At 42.4% G+C, this 17328-nt stretch overlaps 1 protein-coding gene across 1 annotated transcript in view; it reads left to right on the plus strand.

Annotated features, from left to right (window-relative positions):
- Positions 1-17328, plus strand: part of LOC138799244 (alpha-2-macroglobulin-like) — a 68846-nt gene that overhangs the window by 12255 nt on the left and 39263 nt on the right. The window contains exons 9-15 of the mRNA XM_069980158.1: positions 1367-1475; positions 3243-3352; positions 3453-3626; positions 12288-12533; positions 13567-13639; positions 15692-15837; positions 16231-16386. Coding sequence (XP_069836259.1) covers positions 1367-1475; positions 3243-3352; positions 3453-3626; positions 12288-12533; positions 13567-13639; positions 15692-15837; positions 16231-16386 — 1014 coding nt within the window. The remainder of the gene's footprint in view (positions 1-1366; positions 1476-3242; positions 3353-3452; positions 3627-12287; positions 12534-13566; positions 13640-15691; positions 15838-16230; positions 16387-17328) is intronic.

Here is a 17328-nt window from a genome sequence, read left to right on the forward strand (position 1 = left end):
GTATTGCCCCCAAAAGTTATATAAATCACCAATATACACTTATTATGGGAAATGCTTATAAAGAGCTTTTTTCCCTGCACTTACTACTGCATCAAGGCTTCACTTCCTGGATAAAATGGGGATGTCACTTCCTGGATAACATGGTGATGTCACTTCCTGGATAACATGGTGATGTCACTTCCTAGATAAAATGGTGATGTCACGACCCAACTCCCAGAGCTGTGCTGGCTGTGGCTGCTGGAGAGGAGGATGGCAGAGGGGATGCTCAGTGTCCCTCCAGTGCCCTGTGTCCCTCAGTGTCTCCCTGCCATCATCCTCTCCAGCAGCCACAGCCCGCACAGCTCTGGGAGTCGGGTCGTGACTAGAGATGAGCGAACCTCGAGCATGCTCGAGTCCATCTGAACCCGATCGTTCAGCATTTGATTAGCGGGGGCTGCTGAAGTTGGATAAAGCTCTAAGGTTGTCTGGAAAACATGGATACAGCCAATGACTATTTCCATGTTTTCCACATAGCCTTAAGGCTTTATCCAACTTCAGCAGCCACCGCTAATCAAATGCCGAACGATCGAGTTCGGATGGACTCGAGCATGCTCGAGGTTCGCTTATCTCTAGTCATGACATCACCATTTTATCCATCCAGGAAGTGAAGCCTTGATGCAGTAGTAAGTGCAGGGGGAAAATTTTTTTTATAAGCATTTCCCGTAATAAGTATATATTGGGGATTTGTAAAACTTTTAGGGGGCAATACAATACTTTAATAAAAAATGTTACTGGACTTCTCCTTTAAAAGGTGGACATCTACTAAGATAGTATAAAAAGTATCTTCGCCAAAAATGCTGATTTTTTTTTTATTATTTTCATATTTCACTAATATCTACATTTCCATCAATCAGATAAGCATTCCCTTTAAGTGATACATGTCAGAAACATTTCTCTACCTCCTGATTAGTGACCAGTCTGATCAGACCAAACTATATAGTGTATATAATATTTCTGGGAGGGAACTTTTTTAGTCATTGCTTCCAACACTTTGACGATAAATGCAAAAGATGTACCATGAAAGAGAACAGTGTGCTGGGAGCTTAAGGGGAGCATTTACTAAGCCTGACTACAATTGACACTGTTCGTAGTCAGGATACATTTGGTTCAAAAAAGATTTCAGTGCACAAGTAACAGTTACAGCCAATGCTATTTAGTGGTGTTGTTGTATGTTTAGGTGTTTGTAAGATGGTGGTGGAATACAACATGAGTGCTGTGATTTTACCTTGGGGCATCTTTTTTGGAGCACCTGTAAGTTCTATGGAAACAGCAAGATAAATGTAATATTACTCGTCGGTTAATATATACATATATATCTTTTTTGTAGCTTGATGACAAAGGATGTGTCTCCAGAGATTTTGAGCTTGCTCATTTTAAAACTTCAGGAAGACGCGAAATTTTACATATTAGATCTAAACTGACAGAAGACAGCACAGGTATGGGATAGGCAACAATGCTGGAATTGTTTACCAATAGAATGCCTTCTTATCTTACACAAGGTGTCACATGGTTGATGGCTCAGTTCAGACACATGTTATTGCAACAGATGCTCCTCCCTTCCCTTTCTGAAGGTTCCCATTTAAGTGAATGTTTCTGCACGTTAACTCCTTAGCTCCCAGCTAAGCCCAGTACAAATATAATTACAGTACAAGGCTATGTTCATACAACGTAAAAATAACATTTTTAAAATACGGCCATTGTTTTTACATAGTATGAATTTGGCCTAAAAAAGCAAATACAGTACATTCGGAAAGTCTTCAGGCTCTTTCACTTTTTAAATTTTTTTGTTATGTTGCTGCCTTGTGCTAAAATAAAATTTTAAAAAAAGTTTCCCCTATCATTCTAGACTCAAAATTGAGAATGTGAAAATGTAATTTTTGAAATTTTTAAAAATGCGTTAAAAAGGGATCATCTATGAGATATCTCTACACCTTCATTGGAATCACCTGTGGTAAATTACGTTGATCAGACAAGATTTTGTTAGAAACACTAAATGCATATCAGAGTATAAACCATGTCATAAGTTGGAAAGCAAAAGAAGAGCCCGTGGAGCCTCATTGAAGAGTCTTAAAACACAGGACTAGCCAGATATCCCTCCGGGAAGGCTGGTCTCCCTGAGTTCAGCAATGTGTTTCTCTTATGGCTCTACTAGGCATTGCTCCCACCTAGCCAGAATCCTGCTCCACACTGATGAGGCGCAACACCCCGAAACAGCTGTATGTGGATGGTTACCTAGCCTTGGTTTATCCCTTGTCATTACATTGACAAGCAATCTGTTTTTCTTACAAGTTGGAAATAACAGTCTGGAAAGCTCAGCTAAACTATTGTGTGGAGGGAAAGATTTGGCAAAGGGTTCAAACATATTTTTTCTGCACCGCAAGTTCACGAGTTAAGAGTGGCCTCCATAACTAGTAAATAGAAGAAGTTTGGAACTCTTAATAGAGCTGGCTGCTCCACTAAACTAAGTATTAGGGGGAGAAGGACATTGGTAAGAGAGGTGATCCAACAAATATTATGTCTCATCCCCAAAGATCCTGTGTACAGATAGGAGAAACTTCAAGAAGGTCAACCATCACCTTCTCTATAGGTCCACCAACAGCTCCCATTCAACCTGACAGAACTTAAAAGAATCTTCAGAGAAGAATATCAGAAACTCCCCAAATCCTGTTGTACGAACCTTCATACCCAAGAAGATTAGAGGCTGTAACCACTGCCAAAGGTGCTTCAACTACGCATTGAGTGAATGGTCTGAATACTCCTCAATAAATTTGCAAAGATGTCTAACATTCACGTTGTCGTTATGGTGTATTGAGTAAAGAATGATGGGAAGAAATGTATTTCTTAAAATATTTTATTTATATTTTAGCACAAGGCCGCAACAAAACAAAATGTAAAAAAAAAAGTGAAAGGGTCTGAAAACTTTCCGTATGTATTGTAAATATGTGAAACACACACAGATGGCTCCAATTGAATGACACCCAACCACAGAATCCACATTATCCAACTTAGAAGCACCGCATGAAGTCTAAAAAAAAATGTAGTTGGTTGCCACATGCTCCAATGATGAGCATGAATAGTCAAGATAACAATGAGATTAGATATTTCTATGATGCCTGGCATTATACTGATATGCATCCATCATAGTAGGGCACCTAAATAAAGGCTGCTCCCCTTCTCTCCATAATATGTAATCATTCTTTCAGGTCATAGTGAGGAAACATCAGCTTTTTTACACATCAGACCATCAAGGAAAACTGTTCAGTTTGTGGGATGTGAAAAATTCTACCATAAAGGATTTCCATATAATGGAAAGGTATGAGAGGATACATATAAAGATTATTTATTTGCTTGACGTCTGGGGGATATGCGGCTTTGGAAGGGTCCTGACAAATTTTTCCTTTACTTATACTCAGGTTAAAGTCAGTGATGAGAAGAATCAACCCATAGTTAATGAAGCTGTAACATTAAGAATAATTCAAGGTGAAGAAATGGCTAATGTCGTGCGTCAAAACCTGGTGACTGATTCGCATGGGATTGCACATTTTACACTCAAGACCTCAGAATTGCCACAAATGTTAATATTAATGGTAAGTTGGAAAGCAGTGTCCTAGTACCTATTCTGCAGCTATCTAAGCATTAAAGTGTCATGTGGCTGAGGAATAAAAATTCTTGCAAAATGTCTTAAATTGTGCTAGGGTATCTGCTGTTATTTTGCTTCTCACACTGCTAAAACGGCATAGACTGCAGTGTTATGGAAGTGCAAGGTTAACAATCCTGTGTGTTCTTCACACCTAGTGGTCATATCTTGGTAAACAGGTGTTGCTAGACAGATCCTGCAAGGACAGGTGTTGTAATGTACTTGTCGCGAGGCTCAGAGTGGTATATGCCCTCCCTGAGTCCCAGACACACGCCTGTTAAGGCTATGTTCACACTATGTAAGACAACGGCCGTAGTTTTCACCGCAAAACTACGGCCGTTGTTTTGAGGATGGTACGATACAGCAATTCGTACGAACTACGGTCGTATAGTTCACACTAGGGCTGGGCGATTAATCGAATTAATTCGATTAATTCGCCCAGAATTTGAGAATCGATTTGACTTTTTTGGAAAATCGAAAATCGATTTTCCCAAAAAATCATTGGATTTGGGCGCGCGGGCGGGCTGCTCGCATCCTCCAGCTACTGAAGCAGCGTGAGGAGCGCGAGCGCCCAGCAGCGTCCTATGTCTCCGCCTCTGACCCGCCCCCATAGCCGGACGTGTACGCGCGCTTCCTCCCGGCCGCACATGGAGGTCCCCGGAGGAGGCTGCAGATACTGAAGCATCGGGTGATCGCTGCGGGTGCTGGAGCTGTACAGCAGCGACACTATCACCTGATGCTTCAGTATCTGCAGCCTCCTCCGGGGACCTCCATGTGTGGCCGGGAGGAAGCGCGCGTACACGTCCGGCTATGGGGGTGGGTCCGCTGCGGGCAGTAGTGCGGGCGGGAGGAGAGCGCAAGTGCCGGTGGTGTGCCCCCGGGCAGAGCGGGTACACCAGGTATGTTCCCTCCTGCCCCGGTCTGCTCCATGCCCCTGCCGATCTGCCCTATTCTCCCCCCGATCTGCCCCATGCTCCCCCCAGTGTGCCCCATGCATGTCCCCCAGTGTACCCCATGCCTTTCCCCCCTAGTCTGCCCCTTGCTCCCCCAGTGTGCCCCATACTTGCCCCCCCCAGTGTACCCCATGCCCTTCCCCCCCAGTGTGCCCCATGCTCTTAGCTATGTCCCTGACCCTCATCTTTACCTGTACTACTACTACACCCCTCATTTTTACCTGTACTACTACTACACCCCTCATCTTTACCTGTACTACTACTACACTCCTCATCTTTACCTGTACTACTACTACACTCCTCATCGTTACCTGTACTACTACTACTACACCCCCATCTATACCTGTACTACTACTACTACTACACCCCTCATCTGTACCTGTACTACTACTACACCCCTCATCTTTACCTGTACTACTACTACTACACCCCCATCTATACCTGTACTACTACTACTACTACACCCCTCATCTGTACCTGTACTACTACTACACCCCTCATCTTTACTTGTACTACTACTACACCCCTCATCTATACCTGTACTACTACTACACCCCTCATCTCTACCTGTACTACTACTACACCCCTCATCTTTACCTGTACTACTACTACACCCCTCATCTATACCTGTACTACTACTACACCCCTCATCTTTACCTGTACTACTACTACACCCCTCATCTATACCTGTACTACTACTACACCCCTCATCTCTACCTGTACTACTACTACACCCCTCATCTATACCTGTACTACTACTACTACACCCCTCATCTATACCTGTACTACTACATCCCTTATCCACTATACCTGTACTACTACTACACCCCTCATCTATACCTGTACTACTACTACTACACCCCTCATCTTTACCTGTACTACTACTACACCCCTCATCTGTACCTGTACTACTACTACTACACCCCTCATCTATACCTGTACTACTACTACTACTACACCCCTCATTTATACCTGTACTACTACTACACCCCTCATCTATACCTGTACTACTACTACTACACCCCTCATCTATACCTGTACTACTACATCCCTTATCCACTATACCTGTACTACTACTACACCCCTCATCTATACCTGTACTACTACTACTACACCCCTCATCTATACCTGTACTACTACTACTACTACACCCCTCATCTATACCTGTACTACTACATCCCTTATCCACTATACCTGTACTACTACTACACCCCTCATCTATACCTGTACTACTACTACACCAGGCTCATCTATACCTGTACTACTACTACACCCCTCATCTATACCAGTACTACTACTACACCCCTCATCTATACCTGTACTACTACTACACCCCTCATCTATACCTGTACTACTACTACACCAGGCTCATCTATACCTGTACTACTACTACACCCCTCATCTATACCTGTACTACTGCACCCCTCATCTATACCTGTACTACTACTACTACACCCCTCATCTATACCTGTACTACTACACCCCTCATCTATACCTGTACTACTACTACTACACCCCTCATCTTTACCTGTACTACTACTACACCCCTCATCTTTACCTGTACTACTACTACACCCCTCATCTATACCTGTACTACTACTACACCCCTCATCTATACCTGTACTACTGCACCCCTCATCTATACCTGTACTACTACTACTACTACACCCCTCATCTATACCTGTACTACTACTACACCTCTTATCTATACCTGTACTACTACTACTACACCCCTCATCTATACCTGTACTACTACTACACCCCTCATCTATACCTGTACTACTGCACCCCTCATCTATACCTGTACTACTACTACTACACCCCTCATCTATACCTGTACTACTACACCCCTCATCTATACCTGTACTACTACTACTACACCCCTCATCTTTACCTGTACTACTACTACACCCCTCATCTTTACCTGTACTACTACTACACCCCTCATCTATACCTGTACTACTACTACACCCCTCATCTATACCTGTACTACTGCAACCCTTCATCTATACCTGTACTACTACTACACCCCTCATCTATACCTGTACTACTACATCCCTTATCCACTATACCTGTACTACTACTACACCCCTCATTTATACCTGTACTACTACTACACCAGGCTCATCTATACCTGTACTACTACTACTACACCCCTCATCTATACCAGTACTACTACTACACCCCTCATCTATACCTGTACTACTACTACACCCCTCATCTATACCTGTACTACTACTACACCCCTCATCTATACCTGTACTACTACTACACCAGGCTCATCTATACCTGTACTACTACTACTACACCCCTCATCTATACCTGTACTACTACTACACCCCTCATCTATACCTGTACTACTACTACACCAGGCTCATCTATACCTGTACTACTACTACACCCCTCATCTATACATGTACTACTACTACACCCCTCATCTATACCTGTACTACTGCACCCCTCATCTATACATGTACTACTACTACTACACCCCTCATCTATACCTGTACTACTACACCCCTCATCTATACCTGTACTACTACTACTACACCCCTCATCTTTACCTGTACTACTACTACACCCCTCATCTTTACCTGTACTACTACTACACCCCTCATCTATACCTGTACTACTACTACTACACCCCTCATCTATACCTGTACTACTACACCCCTCATCTTTACCTGTACTACTACATCCCTTATCCACTATACCTGTACTACTACTACACCCCTCATCTATACCTGTACTACTACTACTACTACACCAGGCTCATCTATACCTGTACTACTACTACACCCCTCATCTATACCTGTACTACTACTACTACTACACCCCTCATCTATACCTGTACTACTACTACACCCCTCATCTATACCTGTACTACTACTACACCCCTCATCTATACCTGTACTACTGCACCCCTCATCTATACCTGTACTACTACTACTACACCCCTCATCTATACCTGTACTACTACTACACTTCTTATCTATACCTGTACTACTACTACTACACCCCTCATCTATACCTGTACTACTACTACACCCCTCATCTATACCTGTACTACTACTACTACACCCCTCATCTATACCTGTACTAAAACTACACCCCTCATCTATACCTGTACTACTACACCCTTCATCTATACCTGTACTACTACTACACCCCTCATCTATACCTGTACTTCTACTACACCCCTCATCTATACCTGTACTACTACACCCCTCATCTATACCTGTACTACTACACCCCTCATCTATACCTGTACTACTAATACTACACCCCTCATCTTTACCTGTACTACTACTACACCCCTCATCTTTACCTGTACTACTACTACACCCCTCATCTATACCTGTACTTCTACTACACCCCTCATCTATACCTGTACTACTGCACCCCTCATCTATACCTGTACTACTACTACTACACCCCTCATCTATACCTGTACTACTACACCCCTCATCTATACCTGTACTACTACACCCCTCATCTTTACCTGTACTACTACATCCCTTATCCACTATACCTGTACTACTACTACACCCCTCATCTATACCTGTACTACTACTACTACACCAGGCTCATCTATACCTGTACTACTACTACACCCCTCATCTATACCTGTACTACTACTACTACTACACCCCTCATCTATACCTGTACTACTACTACACCCCTCATCTATACCTGTACTACTGCACCCCTCATCTATACCTGTACTACTACTACTACTACACCCCTCATCTATACTTGTACTACTACTACACCTCTTATCTATACCTGTACTACTACTACTACACCCCTCATCTATACCTGTACTACTACTACACCCCTCATCTATACCTGTACTACTACTACTACACCCCTCATCTATACCTGTACTACTACTACACCTCTCATCTATACCTGTACTACTACACCCCTCATCTATACCTGTACTACTACTACACCCCTCATCTATACCTGTACTACTACTACTACACCCCTCATCTATACCTGTACTACTACTACACCCCTCATCTTTACCTGTACTACTACTACACTCCTCATCTTTACCTGTACTACTACTACACCCCTCATCTATACCTGTACTACTACTACTACACCCCTCATCTATACCTGTACTACTACTACACCCCTCATCTCTACCTGTACTACTACTACACCCCTCATCTATACCTGTACTACTACTACACCCCCCATCTTTACCTGTACTACTACTACACCCCTCATCTATACCTGTACTACTACTACTACACCCTCATCTATACCTGTACTACTACTACTACTACACCCCTCATCTCTACCTGTACTACTACTACACCCCTCATCTTTACCTGTACTACTACTACACTCCTCATCTTTACCTGTACTACTACTACTACACTCCTCATCTTTACCTGTACTACTACTACTACACCCCTCATCTTTACCTGTACTACTACTACTACTACACCCCTCATCTTTACCTGCACTACTACTACTGCACCCCTCATCTATACCTGTACTACTACTACTACACCCCTCATCTGTACCACTACTACACCCCTCATCTTTACCTGTACTGCTAATCCCCTCATCTGTACTACTACTAATACACTAGTACATAAGGCACATATTTGGGAAAACTACTTATATGGGGCACACAATGGGCTTGTCTACTACATAGGGGCACGGGAGGAGCACTGTTACACTGGGAAGCAATATGGTTGTTGTCTCAAACGTCTATAAAATAGTTTCTGATGCTGCAGGGAGAAAAATGTCCTGTTTGTTTAGCAAAAAGAGAAAAAATCGAGATTTAAATCAAGAATCGTCCAAAATTTTTTAAAAATCGAGATTTTATTTTTTGGCCATATCGCCCAGCCCTAGTTCACACTGCGTAGAAGACTACGGCCGTAATTCGTACAGACCCGTGAAAAATGAACCGGTCATTTATTTGCGGCCAGTAATGTTACAACTACGGCTGTAGATTTTAATGCGGCCGCACACGTAAAATTTATTTCAGCCAAATTAAACTTGATTTTAATGTAAAAAATTTACCGAGTCGTTTATTCGGCTAGTCGCAGTAATTAAATTAAATGACATGTTTCAGCCCGATTAAAAACATGCTAGGAGGCAATATTAAACAACGGCCGTAGTTTCACGACTAGGCCTTACGTTCGTAATTCTACGGCCGATGTTTTGGCCTCAAAATAACGGCCGTTGAAAATAACGGCCGTTGTTTTACGTAGTGTGAACATAGCCTAAAGGTGTAGTAGTAGTTACTGATGTTCCCTGTGCGCTTGAGTAATTACAGAGTCCAGGTTAAACTTAACCACTTGAATGCTTTACTGGAACAGTTCTTAAAGTGACAGAACAGGATGACTTTAGGAACAAGTTTAGGCAAAGCGGTTTGCGCTTGAGTATGATTGTCACGCCCATGTAATGCTAAATATAGGTTTCCTTGAACTGCAGAGTCTCTTAAAGTGAATCTTCTACTTCACTATTAAAGAAAAAAAAATCACTAACTGGTTGGCACCGACGCATAGATCCCAATGGCACGGTGCATTTTTTAAACCGCCATGTTTTTCGGCCTGCAATTTAACACTCTATGCACTGGACGTGGGCCGATCCCCCAGTGCAACAATATTTCCTCCCCTGGGTGACACATCCCTGAAGGGAGGGCATATCAATTAACTGGAGTCATTGGGCTTGCATTGGGAGTGCATAGAGTGGGCCAAATTGCAGATTGAGCAACCAGATGGTGGGAACCGGATGGCAGTTTTCAAAAAATCTACAGCGCCATTGGGATCTACACGCTGGCGCCGACCAGGTAGTATGAATTTTTTTTGGTAGTACTACCTAAACCTACCTAATGTAGGTTTAGGTAGTAGAAGACTTATACAGAAGGGGGACCTGTCGAGTGGTGCAGTACTGTGTCAGGGCAACTCTGACACTTGACTGGTGACACGAGAATACCTGTATTCACGGTTTAGAAAATTTCGTCTCTTGCTAAAAGAGATCACAAAGTGTCAGATCTAGGAATACGGCCCTGGGGTAGGACATCCAGGTGGAGCTAATCCCTCAAGATTACCCAAGGCGACTGAGCAATATCAGTGGGGTACTTTGGCTAGTAGCTACCTTAACCAACATGCTAAGGACTGTCCTGGTCAGCTGAAGGACTGCCAGAGAATAATTGAGAACAGTCACCCCAGACGTAGACAGGTTGTGGACCCCTTTACAGCAGTTATCCCAATTAGGGTTTAGCAAGCCACAGTTGCAATAGAAAGGTGTTTGTGAATAAATCAGTCTCTAGCTGCAATGGGCACCTGGCCACGAGGACCAGGCCTGAGGCGAACTCTTTCTGTCTCGTGCAGCAACAGTTGACTAATCAGGAACCAACTAAGACTACAACAACCAGAACTAACTAACCTCCCTCTATATAAGGGCTAAGACTGGGCTAATTCCCTATTGGTGGGAGAGAATCTGAGGCAACTCGACGTCCCATTGGTGGTAACTTTCTAGAGGATGCCTATGATAGGCTAGGAGTGTTGGATGTGTCTGGCAATCCACTCTTGCATGTAAAACATCACATAATACAGACAATACATTTACCCCTATTGCTTGCAATGTGCTGGAAGTTTCATAGGAAAAAATACTCAGTGGCGACATCTTGTGGCCAAAAAGTAAAGATGCATTTTTGAAAAATACAATATAGGGGAGCATAGGTAACCCGTACAAAATACCTTCAGGGCTGAATGCACTAAGAGAGGAACCCATCAGTGGCCCATGGGTTTCTAGACACTGCAATATGTCAGGAAATTAAAGAGTTTGGTTGTATGACCTTCCCACAGGAAGCTTCAAACTGAGGTGTGCTCTGATGAAGGAGTTTAATTATTTTTAGGTTCACACCAATCCTTAAAAAGTGAAGCCCAACCTATTTTTTCCCAAAGAGCTGTACCTTTCTAGTCAGTCTCTGTTAGACCCTTCATCAGGCCTTAGGCCTAGACAAGTTCCAACCAAACCTGCTACTAGAAAGTTACCAACCTTTTCCAGCTGCTACCTTCACCTAAGATAGATCTGGGTCTATACACAGTGATTACGGAATAGTGTGGGATTTCGGAGGTTTCACCCAAAAATGTCTTCAGTCCATGCTGCTTGGACAATTCTGCTTCAAGCACCTGTTTCTAATCCACATAAGGAAATTTGCCAAAACAGGAGAGGAACTCGTTTCAAGGACTCTCTTGCAACATTTAACTCTGTATGGGTATAAGCCAAAGTGCAGCACTCCCTCCATGACACATAAAGCTTGTTGTACATGTGCCTCGCTAGGTGTCATACAGCAAACTTTTAGTAAGTAAAGTCTTCTTTGGTAAACTACACCACAGATCACTAAATCAGTGGTTGTCCTCTATAGCAGAGTCTTGTTTAATTAGACTCTATGGCATCATCTCTACAAGCCTACCTATATTTGTTGAATCATCTAGCCATTCATATATGTTGCGTTGTATGTTAAGTCTGGTCTCAAGTTACAGTTGTCCAGAAAAGATCATTGTATGTAGAAAGTATTGTAACCTGAAGCCATTATAAATTGGGGGAACACTGTATTTCTAGAAATATTTTAAATGAGATGCCAAAGAAAAGTTGACATCCCTGTTGTGTTCTCTCTTAAGGCACGTCTCTCAATTCATGACAATCATGAAGATCTCCATGAATTTTCCATATGGGGTTTTGGAGAAAGTGTTCCTGAAGATATGCTCTGGCTTTCTCGCTTTTATTCTAATAGTGAGAGTTTACTGTCTATACCAGAGCATCCAACAGAGGTATCGTGTAATTCTGATCAGTCAGTGACTATTGAATATGACATCCATAAGAAGAACCTTGAGTCTGATTCTGATCATCTCCACTTTTTCTACGTTGTAAGTATTCTTTATATCAGTGTTGATAAGCTTCATTTTGAGGGGTAGATCAGGCATTTATATCATGGTTTTCATGTTCACAGGATCCATAACAGCAGAGGTGGATCTATTATGATCTGTTATGTTTAGTCAGGTTTCCGACATCGAACTTTATAGCTATTGATAGATAAGAGGGAAGCCTTGATTAACCTTTGAGGCACTGCATGGACCTTTTGGAGGAGGCTGACAGGCTCAGAATGCATGCACACATGATAAGGTTTATGCCTGTTTTCAGGAGTAAACATGATAAATTAGATGCTGGGGGCGACCCCACCTCCTCTCCACCTTGTTTGACTCTCCCTGCCCTGGAGGCCAGAACTTTAGGGTTTTTTTCTGGGTAAGGAGTAGTTTTTCATGAAGTAATTTACAAATAAATTTACACATAGTTAAGTAGTTTGAAAGGACCATTTATGAAAGATTTGGGGGATTTATCAAACTGGCGTAAAGAAGAATTGGCTCAGTTGCCCCTTATCAAACAATAAGATTCCACCTTTTATTTCTCCCAGATTCTTTGAAAAATGAAAGGTGCAATATGATTGGTTGTTAGGGGCAACTAAGACAATTCGACTTTACACTAATTTGATTAATCCCCCCCCTTACTCTTTTGCTGTCTAAATATTATTCCTGCCGTATAATTCTTTGCAACTTTTTTTTTACCAGATTAGACCATAGCCAGATGAAAAAATGGAGATGAGCGCAACTCGAGCATACTCCAGTCTGATTGTTCGGCATTTGAATACTGGTGGCTGAAGAAATTGGAGGTAGCCCTAGGTAGTGGTTTTCCCAGACTCCCTAGGGCCGCATCCAACTTCTTAAGCAGGCAGTATTCAAATGCCGAACAATTAGACTTGAGCATGAGCTAGTTGTTCTTATCTCTATTAATAAAGAAACGGGGAAAAACGGGGAGGTGAACATACTAGAATTCAAAGTGGTTTCAAACATAGAATAACTTTTTCTGTTCCTAAATATCTGACCTGTTCACCATGTTTTACAGATTATGTCCAAAAATGGAATCTTCTCTTACAAGGAACATAAAGTTGATATTAAAGACCAAGCAGATAGCCCAAGTGAGTATCATGGTTTTTAGTCATCTTCATGCTGAATAATATTGACCACGCCTCAAAAAATCATGATACGTGATAAAAATATGTAATATTTTTGTGTTCTTAGCGTATACAGTTATTTTTACTTAAATAGATTTTTGGCCAATCCCTTTTAACAGAAAGAGTCCCCTAAAATAGGATAATTACTGGGTCTATTGTTTAGAAAGTGTTAAGCTCCCCTACAAGTGAAGCATACCACATTACATGCTCCTCATTTTATTTTCTTATACCGTATGATATCCTTTAGATATATGTTTCAAAGTAGAAGTAAGAAGAAAGCGGTTCTTACCAATAGCTGAAACTCTTTATGCTTGCACATATACGTCATATATGTCATAGTGGTGTTATGGATGTCCTAATACATTGGTCCTGGAACTCCTGAGCCTGGTGCTAACTAAAAATAATTTCCTCTTCGGGATCGACTATTTCTTTCAGCCACGAGGTACAGCAATGGGGAGTGCATGTGCCCCATTGTATGCCAATCTGCCAATCTTCGGAGAGGAATTGGACGTCATCTGTGTAGAATTTTGCCAAGTTTGTAACTAGTCTAAATCAAAACAATCTGGGTCTTAAATTCAGCTTTTACATTGTAATTGAAAAAGGTGTTTTTGGACCTAAAGATTTAACTGCTGAGAAACAGATCCTAAAGAAATTGCCACCATTACACTCCTACAATGGGGGAGCCCCTAAAAAGGGAATTCCAGTTGGGAAATACCTTAGAATTAGAAGGAACTGTATCATGGTAACAGAATTTAAGGAAAAGGCTGCGAATCTTAAACTGCTTGGGAGGGGATAACCTAAATAAAAGCTGAAATGAGTGTTTTGCTGGCTCTGAAAAAAAACAAACAAAAAAAAGAGAAAAACTGTTAATCTCAAAACAAGCGGGTCCAGATAAGTTACAAATAGTAGAAACATATGGAAAATAGGCCTGTCAATCATCCCCGCCAAGCTTGCTGACAGGGAGCGAGCAGTGAATAGACATCAGTGACTACCTACCGCGCCTCTCTCTGCCATGCATGAAGGATTAAACGTAATTTTCTCAGGTATAAAGACTGCTGCAGCCGCGGCCGATACGGGCAACGGGCTGCACAGGAGCTTTATACTGTGCTCCAGGGAACCAAATTAGCCCAATTGGGCTGATTTGCCCAAATCAGCCCAATAACTAAAATAAAATAATATCCATTGGTAATGGATATAAACATCGCTATGATCAGTATGTCCCTAACTATAGATTTGAGATAATTATATGTTTGTAATAAATGTTGGCTAGCCATGATTATTTCCATAGGGGAATAAGCCACTACCAGTTTCAGACTAACACAGACACAACCAGACAGTGAGCCCTGATCTGACACCACCCACTGTCCCTGCCTAATTGCCTCAGTTGACCCTAGGCGGACGCAGACAACCACAAAGACGTTCCCTGCACTATATACGTGGTACACAAAACAATACGGACAGACAAAACACAATAAGGAGTAGCAATACAAAAGAGTAGTCACAGGTCAGGCGGGAGGTCAGAATAACGAGTCGAGCAGTAAGAAGGGATTAGGACGGAGAACGCAGGAATAGACAAGGGAGAGCTGGGACCAGGAGTACACCTAATAGCCAGCGATCAGTAAATTACCGCTGGCTCTTTAAATACAGGACCAGGAGCCCAGACCAGAATGTAATTGGTCTGGACTCCTGAGTCCTGATCAATTCACATGTGCAGGCTGCAAGCCGGGTGGCAGCAGGGTCTGCCACTCAGCTTGAGCCTGATACTACTCAGCTGAGCATACAACGCTCAGCTGAGCTGCCGCACGTCATCGGAGCTCACGGCGTCCCTGGTAACCAAGGACGCCGTCGGGTCTCCTTGACGTCACCCGGCCCCGGAGAGGAAGGCGGCGCTGCGCTCCGGCCGGGACGGACGTCGCTGGAGCGCGGTCAGGTAAGTTCCTAACAACCAGACAGCTTTTCTATGTGCATCTGAGTGATTGACCAATTGATTTATTTTATTTTTTCTCTCATTTTCAGGGCTGCAGGGTTCATTCCCTCTAAATATCCATGTAGATGACGATTTGTCCCCTAAGTTCAATCTTCTTGTTTTCACTGTTCTGCCCAATGGAGAGACAATGGCAAGGGCTACAGAATACAAGGTCTCACCATGTGTTAGGGGCAAGGTAATAAAAATAATAATAATAAAAAATAATCATCTTTATATAGCACCAACATATTCCACAGAACTTTACAATGCAGAAGGAAGAACTGTGTGCGAACTGTGTGGGCCCCAGAGCAAACTTCAATTGGGCCATTTTGACACTTGGCACCAGAGAATAAAAGCATGCTTTATGTTTTGGAAACACAGCTGGATATATGAAAGCTATCAAGTGTCTTCTTTCCCTAACAGCTATCTCACTGTGTCAGCAGTCTAGAACGTGAATTGCAGCTTACAGATCCCCTTTAAGCAATTTTCAGATTTTAACTGTACAATCAAAAAATATATATATATTACTTTTTTTTTCTTTTTTTTTTTTTAAATATTATAACATAACACATATCATGTATACAAATAGGTGAAACTTAGCTTCTCTGAAGAACAAGTCCGACCGGGGGAACATGTAAATTTGGAAGTTACAGCAGCGTCCGGATCCTTGTGCTCTGTGCGGTCTGTGGATAAAGGATACTTGCTGAAAAACCCTCATGCTGATACTCATCTGCTAACAGAACTGGTAAGTTTTAATCTTTCGTGTATTCGTTTTTTTTTCATGAACTTGTTTCCTTTTCCAACCGTGGTATTAATTACCCAACAAGAGTACCCTACCCCACATACCCTGAATATGGACGATAATCATTTCGTTGAATAGGGCCTTCTGTTTTGCGCTGCGCTGTAATGAAGCAGCCGTGCTGCTGGATATATATATATATATATATATATTTATATAGTCATTACAGCATGGCACATATGAATGCAATTTCCCCGCTCCCAGCATCTTATCATAGATGCTGCCAGGGCGGGGAGGCTGCGTTACAGGCATTCCACATGTGTGTTCCGTACGGAACATGAAATGTGTGAATGCGGCCTAAGTCTACCAAATTGGGCCTTAAAGGAGTTATCCAGTGCTACAAAAACATGGCCACTTTCTTTCAAAGACAACACGACTTTTGTGTCTAGTTCAGGTGCGGTTTGCAGTTAAGCTCCATTCACTTCAAAGGAACTGAGCAGCAAAACCCCGCCCAGCTGGAGACAAGAGTGGGGCTGTCTCTGGAAGAAAGTGGCCATGTTTTTGTAGTGCTGGATAACCCCTTTAACGGCATGCTGTAATTGGGGGTAGTGGAAAAAAAAAATCTGTAACTTATTGTTAAACTTCATTGGGGGAGACTTATCAAACATGGTGTAAAGTGAAACATGCTCAGTTGCCCCTAGCAACCAATCAGATTCCACCTTTCATTTTCCAAAGAGTCTGTGAGGAATGAAAGGTGGAATCTGATTGGTTGCTAGGGGCAACTGAGCCAGTGTCACTCTACACCATGTTTGATAAATCTCCCCCTTTGCTTTGCTTCCTGGTTTTGGTTGCAATATGAGCACCAAAATACTGAGCAAAAATACTGTGTGTGAACCCAGCCTTAGGCTAGGTGCACATAGAGCAAAAGTGGCGGCATTCCGCAGCGGA

The sequence above is a fragment of the Dendropsophus ebraccatus genome, chromosome 8, assembly GCF_027789765.1.
Source record: "Dendropsophus ebraccatus isolate aDenEbr1 chromosome 8, aDenEbr1.pat, whole genome shotgun sequence".
NCBI lineage: Eukaryota > Metazoa > Chordata > Amphibia > Anura > Hylidae > Dendropsophus > Dendropsophus ebraccatus.